Raw genomic sequence first — 9,220 nt, 5'->3', positions numbered from 1 at the left:
CAGTTAAAGTGGTATTAAAATTGATAGAAGAATGCAAAGTAAGTGCATAGAATTGCCATACTCTTTGTTGGCTGGATTCTAGGCATGTCACCCAGGGACTATTTGGACCATTATTTGTCCTAGATTTTAAGCTTTCATTTTAAAAAGTTAGTCTCTTACCCTTACAGGAACCAAGAAACTGGAACATTTTGTCATATAATTCTGAAAGCATCAGGTCTGTTCGTCCTTGACTTTCAGGTGCATAATTAATTTGCATAATGTAGAATTGAAGAAATTTCATATGGGAGATCTAGGGATGCACAACCCATTTCTACCCAAACCATACGCTGACCCTTATGTCAGGAGCAAACCAAACAGTTGTATTGCATTTTTTAACAAACAAGCAAACACAAATTACAAAGTTTGCAAGCTTGGTAGTTGATTAAATGTCCTTTGAACAGTAGCCTACCACTTGGACTGCCTCTGGTGTTACTATAAGAAGGTTTAATTATGCCTTTACTGTGGTGGTTCTTCAAAAAAAATGCCTTCAGAGAAATCCATGTCACTGATGGAAATTTGCAACAGCATCATCAAGGCTGAGAAAGGAGAGAAAGCCAAAACATTTGAAGAGTTGCTATGTAGATATGTAAAACTGGGAACTTAGTGACTTGGGAACATAAACAAAGGGGGTGGGTGGGGGATTGTGCATGTAGCAGGGCTCAGGTTGGTCTGTGGTTTGATCTTCTCCACACTTGCATGTCATGGATTCCACTTTGTAGCCCCATTTCTTAAGGTTGGCTTTGCATCTCATGGTGCCAGAGCGCAGTCTGTTCAGTGCCTTCCAAGTTGCCCAGTTTTCTGTGTGCCTGGGGGAAGTCTCTCATTTGGTATCAACCATTGATTGAGGTTCTGGGTTTGAGCCTTATGGGTATCTGACATGTTATATCCCCCCTCTTATTTCCCACCAGGTTTAGATTGCTGGTAAATAAGAGGGGGGATATAATATGTCAGATACCCATAAGGGTATCTTATGCTGGTGGAGCCCCTGTGGCACAGTGGGTTAAACTGCTGAGCTGCTGTGCTTGTTGACTGAAAGGTCGCAGGTTCAAATCCGGGGAGTGGCGTGACCTTCCACTGTCAGCCCCAGCTTTTGCCAACCTAGCAGTTTGAAAACATGCAAATTTATTTATTTATCGTGTCAGTATCAACCAGACAATTGTATTACATGCAAATGTGAGTAGATCAATAGGTGCCACTTCGGTGGGAAGGTAACAGCACTCCATGTAGTCATGCCAGCCACATGACCTTGGCAGTGTCTATGGACAATGCTGGCTCTTCAGCTTGGAAATGGAGATGAGTACCACATCCCAGAGTTGGACACGACTGGACATAATGTCAGGGGAAAACCTTTACATTTACTTAAACTGCTGGTAGTCACAAGTAAAGCGAGGGGGGGGGGGCATTACTGTACTTTGTTTGTAGGGGACAAGGTGGAGACAGCTGTCTCTATCCCTCCCCCTCAAAGATCGTGAAAAAGTTGTTTGTGGCTCTGTAGCCATGGACTCTGCACCCATGGATGCCATCTATCATAGCTTAAAAATATTATCCCACCTCCCCAAATACCATTGTCCCATTTATATCCCATATAATGGAATGAGCATCCATGGATTTTTTAAAGAACATTTTTATTGATTTTGTGGGGGAAGAGAAAAAAAAATTGGTAGGGAAGGTATAGGAGTATCTGGGGTGTGGGAAGAAATATCTGTCTGGAGTGAAAAGGGTAAAAGGGTTTCCCTGCTAATGGGGGTAATAGTGAAGTGGTTGAAGGGAATATAATAAAAAGGAAAAGGGGGTAAAAAAAGAAAAGAAAATTAAAACAAAACAAAAAAAGATAAAAATAAAATCTTGTTGACTTCCGAATCTTTTCCTGTCCGGGGTATTAGCATCCATGGATTTTTATATCCATGGGAGGGACATCCTGAAACCAAACTCTGGTGGATAACAAGAGTTCATTATACTCTTTGGTAATGTCAGTGGCAAATATAAGACATGCAGAGAGTCAACTGCTACTGAATGGCAAAGAGCAAGGGTAATTTTTTTAGGGTGCCATGGATCAGTATCATATTTGTGCCCATTGATAACCTTTTTCCTCGAAATTCCATGGATCAGTAGGCGGTGGATTTGGAGACTGGTACTAGTCTAAAAACTACCACTTTGAGTAGCATCTCTGCACATTACTGTTGCTTTATGGATAGTTACTGAAAGTTACTAAGGCATAAACTACTAGTCTGATTCCCTCTTTATTGATTTTAATGCTTGCTTATACATCAGTTTCATTGGAGAAACAAGCAGAGAAGCATATTATTAAAACTTCTCTATGTTCACCTGGAGGCAGTTCTTACTTGTCACAGATGGCCAAGTGATAGTTTCATTAAATGGATGAATGTGATAAGTCTGTTTCTACCAAAGTTTCTTCACTTAAAAATAGAAGCAGACATAAACTGGTTATTACTTGGACATGAGACTGCACATATCTTTTTTCTAGCAAGGAGATTATTTTCATGTAAGAATAATTCAGAATTGCCTTCTGTGCTAGGCAATGATCTCTGAGCTTCAGATTTTTATTTCTATAATTATTTAGGTTGGCTATGGAATAGTAGATCCTTGTGATGCTGAACATTATGCAAACTCGGTCTCAGCCAGCATATTCTCTCCTTTCGCCTTTACTCAGGTTCCTGCTGATGATGGGAGTTTTGTTTTGTTGTGGGGCTGGTTTCTTTATCCGAAGACGGATGTATCCTCCTCCGCTGGTTGACGAAACAACTTATAATGTGTCATATACTCGGCCACCTAACCCCAATACAGCAGGTAGGAGATTATTTATTTATTTATTTACAGTTTTTATATTCCGCCCTTCTCACTCTGCAGGGGACTCAGGGCGGATTACAGTGTACACATATATGGCAAACATTCAATGCCAATTTTTGACATACAAACATATACAGACATACACAGAGGCTATTTAACTTTTTCTGGCCGCCAGGGGAGCTGTCGCTTTTCATCGTCCATCTGCGACGCTGATGAAGCACTTCCGCATTCCCCACATGCTTCCCCGCTGGAAAGTTTTTGCTGGAGTCTTCTTTATTGCCTCATAAATCAGTTAATTTAGCCTCCACACTCTTTAAGGTGGTACCTAATTTTCCTACTTGACAGATGCAACTGTCTTTCAGGTTGCAAAGGTCAACAACAGGCTGCACACAATTGGTTGGAAACCCACTCCAACCTGGGCTGGCTTCGAACTCATGACCTTTTGGTCAGAGTGATCTTAATGCAGCTGACACTCAGCCAGCTGCGCCACAATCCCGATTACTTCTGTTCTATTGTTGTGTTCTTTAATAATGCAAGAATTCCTGATGTCATATTGTCATTAATTTGAATGGAATACAAGTGTTTGCTTTGGCAAATAAAATAAAACATTATTGAATAGTCACAGTTCTCTGATACCTACCCAAATCATAGTGATAACTCTCAAATGCAATGTGGTTTTTGGAAAGATATACAAACTGATAAGCTACAGTTACCTCAGAGCTAGAATTTAGAAATCCAGATAGTAATAATAGGAATCATTGTAGCAACCACAGAGAAACTGGAGAATTAAAAAAAAATCTTTTTGCATCTACTAATGGAGGATGGAGCTAATGTAGGTGCCTTACATCAGGCATTTGATCCCTCTAGGCTAGTATTGTTAGCATCTGTCCTAAAGCTTGGGTCAGGCCCATAGCCAGGATTTTGATTCGGGGGGGGGGGGGGCTAAGTTTGATTCGAGGGGGGGCTGTTTAATTTTTGGGGGGGGTGTGCTCAGGAGAGTGTATCCCCATACATATGGGATATATTGAGCATGGTGATCAGATCATGATATGAATAAACATAACCGTTTAAATAATGTACCAGTAAGGCCTTCTCGCAGACACCCTGAGAATTTCAGGGGGGGGGGGGGCTGAAGCCCCTCAAGCCCCCCCACCCCCACCCCCACCCCCAGTTACAGGCCTTGCTTGGGTAATGTCCTTTTCCATATAGTAACTGGTTTATTTGTCTGGAAATTTTCTGCAAAATATCACAGAGTGTGACTTCAGTCTGAGCAAGTTCACAAGACGACTGAGATGTAATCAGCCTTTCAACTATTTCTCATAGTTCTGTTTTTTATGGTTTGCTAAGTCTGAGTGCTGAGATGTGACTGAGCTGCAAGGCCTAACTTGACTAGCACCTTCCTCCCTGCTCTTCTAGAGCAACCAGAAAAAGGGGTCTGTTGAAAGCAGCATTTAGATTGGCTTTTAGATTTTTAGATTGGCATTTAGATTTGACCACAAGGTCAAAGAGGATAGCTGCCTGAGCATCTCTGTTTTTAGTTCTTTCCCTATCTCTCATCAGGAACACAGAGATCTAGCGTTAACACATATATTTCCTTGCAGAGTACATGTTGTTCTTTGGAGAAGATGAATTCACAGGTTTGAGATGTGCTTTGGTTTGTGGTCTTTTTTGTTGTAAAGGAACGAGTTCCAGTGCTCAGGCTCATAAAAAAAAAACTTTTAAAATCACACCATAGTGAGAAGGGACGTCAAAAAGATTTGTCTAAGTAAAGATAGACATGAGGATAAAAAAATCACCTGTAATAAAGTACTCAGTTTACAGAAAAATGCATTTCTAGATGTTCCAGAGTAGACAAACCAGACAATCTCTACATCAACACTGACAAAGAAACAAGAAGAAATACTGTTTACCCACAAGCATAAAGCATAGTTTTATTGTGTCATGGTGTATTGTTTTTATTGTTTACTGCTTTTGTTTTAATGTTGATTTCCTTTAAGTTATGTGTTTGTTATGCTGTTGTTTTGTTGAGATCTTGGCCTGTGTAAGCCGCATCGAGTCCTTCGGGAGTTGTTAGCGGGGTACAAATAAAGTTAATAATAATAATAATAATAATAATAATAATAATAAAGAAATTACATATATTAGAAACCAACACTTTCTCATTACTTTATTTTCCAGATCACCAGATTAGGCCACAGCAATGCGTGGCAGGGGATGGCTAGTGCAGGTTAAAATTCACAGTTTAAATTATCCTTTGTCTTTCTCTTTCAGGCACACAGCAGCCAGGAATGGCATACTACCCGGAGCCAGAGGGAGCTGTGATGAGCCCTATGGCAATGACTTACCACGTCCAGCCAAAATTTCCACACGTGAACCCAGTTTACCCACCCCCTCCTTCGTATTGCAACACCCCTCCTCCACCGTATGAGCAGGCTGTGAAATCTTCAACGTAACCTCAGGGTTGCAGGATGTGGTGACTTGGCTAGAAAGAGACAGGATTGGGAGCTATGAAACATTTCTTAGTGCTCCAGCATCCTTTACTCTTTTCACAGTTAGTATTATTTGAACAAGAGTGGCAGATTTGCAGCATCGGGTGAATTATTGTTTGGTATATTCCAAGCGAAAGTCTTTTTTTTTTGTATGTGTGTGTGTTTCTAAACCAATATTTATATCCCATACAATCTGCTTTTAAAATTACTCTCAATTGTGGTCTCAATGCATATATTATGGCATTGTTGTGGCACAGAACAATGTCTCCCGGCCTAAATGTCCCAGAGCTCTTTCCAAAATTTTAAATAGTAGAAGGAGACATCAGCAAATATGAAGAGGAGATAGCTCAAATAATTTTAATAAGGAAGATGGGTTGTCTCTGCTAAAAAAAGCTCCGAGAACTGAGAAAGGACTGGATGAAGATGTCTCCAAGCAACTTCGGCAAGACAATGTGTAAGAACAGTCTCTATCTTGGAATAAGACCCACCTATGTTTCAATAGCACAACCATGAGATGGAACAAGGTTGTACCATCCCACATGTCTCAACCCCACTCTTCTAACTCTGGCTCTATTTTTGTCTCTGCCAGAGTGAATTGGGGGAGTGGTGGAGCCTCTTGTTGCCTATAGTTAAAATGGCAATATGGTGATATGAATGTAATAACAAATCATTGGTTTTGTTTGGGGAAAAGTGACAGGTCCAGGTCTAACCACAGAAAAGTTGAATTGCCTAATAAATATTTTTAAACTACAGAGATTTTCAGAAGTTAGAAATGGTTTTGCTGTGGGCACCCATAAGCCCCTCATTGTGTACATTGAAGGTGAATTATGTCTGCTATTAAGGATCTGAGAGACAGGTGTGTAGAACACGGGGAGCCATGGTTTGCAAGACAGATACATGACATGCAGGGACTTTGTGAAGGCAAACATGCACTTGGCTTGGTTTCATGAGTAAAATGGCCCTTAGATTTGACCTGGATGATCAGTATTTCTCCTCCATATTCCTTTCAGTCTTACATTCATTTTTAAGACTATTTTTATTTATTTACAGCATTTATATTCCGCCCTTCTCACCCCGCAGGGGACTCAGGGCGGATTACAGTGTACACATATATGGCAAACATTCAATGCCAATTTTGACATACAACATATACAGACATAGACAGAGGCTATTTAATTTTTCTGGCTGCCAGGGGAGCTGTCGCTTTCATCGTCCATCTGCGACACTGATGAAGTTCTTCCGCATTCCCCGCATGCTTTTGCTGGAGTGCTTGCTGGAGTCTTTTTTTATGGCCTCATAAATTAGTTAATTTAGCCTCCCCACACTTTTAAAGTGGTACCTAATTTTCCTACTTGACAGATGCAACTGTCTTTTGGGTTGCAAAGGTCGACAACAGGCTACACAATTGGTTGGAAACCCACTCCAACCTGGGCTGGCTTCGAACTCATGACCTTTTGGTCAGAGTGATCTTAATGCAGCTGACACTCAGCCAGCTGCGCCACAATCCCGGTGCACCAAGCATAACATTTTAAACCATCTCCTCAAGATGGCTTCCACCTATCTGTTGCATTCAAAATTAATTTCATAATATCTGAGATTTACCGGGCACAAAATAAGTGTTTGGAAGTTCTTCAAGATATCAAAATAGATTATGTATAAATTAAAATGGTTAAAATGGAGAGTCAAGACATCAAAGATGAACGTGACTGTATCCCATTGTTTATGTTTGTGAAAAATAATCTGTACTCTCCTTGGCGTTAGAAAGGCATGCCTTCTAGTGCCATTCCAAGGGAAGTGAGACTATGTGTTAGAGATGTTTCCTCTAACATTGAATAACATTATGTAACAAAATTTGAAGAAAAAAACCGTTCCTGTTTTGAAAGTGTTCTTTTCTGTTTAATTGTGCGGGACGTACTTTGAAAGTAGTTGTTATACTCCAGAAACTTTGTTTTTGTGGCTGCGACAAACTATGTTGAATTGGTTGAGACTTGATGAGATACTCGTTGAACAACTAGAGCAAAACGTGCTGCAGGATGTCCCGCAAAAACTCAGTTTTTGCAGTATAATACATTTTTCCATTTTTTTTTGTGATAGAACCAATTAGAAAATGGCATTCATAACCCATAAAAAATGTTGTATTACATAGTGTAATACAGGGGTCCACAAACTTTTTAAACCAAGAGCCAGGTCACAGTCCCTCAAACTGTTGGAGGGCCGAATTATAATTTGAAAAAACCATGAATGAATTCCTATGCACACTGCACATATCTTATTTGTAGTGCAAAAAAACCACTTAAAACAATACAATAATTAAAATGAAGAAAGTCAATAAACTTATTAGTATTTCAATGGGAAGTGTGGGCCTACTTTTGACTGATGAGAAAGGATTGTTGTTGTTGTTTGCTTTCAAGTTGTTTTAGACTTAGGTTGACCCTGAGCAAGGGCTGGATAAATTACCTTGGAGGGCCGTATTCAGCCCCCGGGCCATAGTTTGAGGACCCCTGGTGTAATAGTTCTTTCCCCAACTGCCAGGACCCTTATTTATGCTCGAGCGGCCAGGCCACCAGGTGTGGTGTACAATTGTGAAGCTTATTTCCAAAAGGTTCCAAATCCACCTGGTCAAATTGTATAGGAATCAGAAAACCGCCTGATAATATGCATATTTTTGCTATAAAATGTAATTTTCCAATACCTGTACCAAAGTGATTCGACACATTTGGATAGCACTTGACTCCTAGCCAACAATATGTCACCACCTCATTTTTCGTTTTGTATTTGGTACCTTTTGAAAATAAACTCCACAGTTGTACTTTTCTTGGCAGAAGATGCTGACACTGTTTTTCCCATACTGTAATTAAAGGTAAAATGGAGAATTTCCAGAATGTAATGTGTAGAAAATCTGAGGATATTTGAGAAATACACATCATGTTTTGTAAAATACCAAGCATTGATTGTCCAGTATGATGTATACTTGAAGCCTATACATCAGGGGTGGGAAACTTGTGAACTTACACATATTGTTGGACTATAGCTGTCAGCATCCCTAACCATGCAGCTTTAGGATAATTGGAACTGCAGTCCAACAGGATTTGGAGGAGTATAGATTACTTACCACTTATGTAAGGTGTTGTAAAGTGTTTAAGAGGGTGCAGCACCTATTACAGTCTAGACTAGAAGTCTTCAGGTTTAAAAGTTAATATTTAACGTGATCTGAAATGATAAGTTAGCATCAGTTTTCAATTGTAATTGTACCCCAGATAGATTTTATTACCAGACACTTATTGCCATTTGGCATACAGCCTCCTAAATATATTTGATTTGGTGACAATTACAGTGACAATTCGTAAAAATGATCCTTCCCACACTGCTGTATGCTCTGAAGATTTTTTACTTCCTTCATATCTCCCAACATCAAATTTGCACCATGCCCTGTCCTTTCTCAGGCTTTATTCACATTGTACAAACCTGCTGGCAGGACCAGAGACCTCAAAATTTCCATTAAGGTACAGGGTGAGGCAGCATAACTTCCTTTTTTAAAAATGCGTGCCATTAGTCGGTTGAAGACGTAGCGGAGCGCTAGTGGTCTCGTTTGAGAGGCGGGAAATAAAGTTTTGTCCTGACACAGTTCAGTCGCCATCATGCATTGGAACAGTGAGGAGCGTGCTTTTGCCGTTGAGGCCTACTTTTCGAGCGGATTTGGAGTGGCCGGCCTGCTCTCCAGATTTGGCCCCTTGTTATTTTTTCTGTGGGGTTTTTTGAAATCCGTGTTTATGTGAACCATCTAAGGACCCTATAAGATTTGAAGACCAACATCCAGGAAGAAATTGCCAACATAACACCTGCTATGCTGGCAAGAGTATTGACAAACACCATAAATTGGTTTA

At 40.2% G+C, this 9,220-nt stretch overlaps 1 protein-coding gene across 1 annotated transcript in view; it reads left to right on the top strand.

Moving 5' to 3' along the window:
• Positions 1 to 7,979, top strand: part of VOPP1 (VOPP1 WW domain binding protein) — a 59,045-nt gene extending 51,066 nt beyond the window's left edge. Inside the window, exons 4-5 of the mRNA XM_060781562.2 lie at positions 2,711 to 2,847; positions 5,119 to 7,979. Of these exons, the coding sequence (XP_060637545.1) occupies positions 2,711 to 2,847; positions 5,119 to 5,300 (319 nt within the window). The 3' untranslated portion in view covers positions 5,301 to 7,979. The remainder of the gene's footprint in view (positions 1 to 2,710; positions 2,848 to 5,118) is intronic.
• Positions 7,980 to 9,220: the final 1,241 nt, after the last annotated feature.

Source organism: Anolis sagrei, chromosome 6, assembly GCF_037176765.1.
Source record: "Anolis sagrei isolate rAnoSag1 chromosome 6, rAnoSag1.mat, whole genome shotgun sequence".
NCBI classification, from domain to species: domain Eukaryota; kingdom Metazoa; phylum Chordata; class Lepidosauria; order Squamata; family Dactyloidae; genus Anolis; species Anolis sagrei.
The sequence above is the reverse complement of the archived record's forward strand: the minus strand, read 5'-3'. Positions and strand labels throughout refer to the sequence as shown.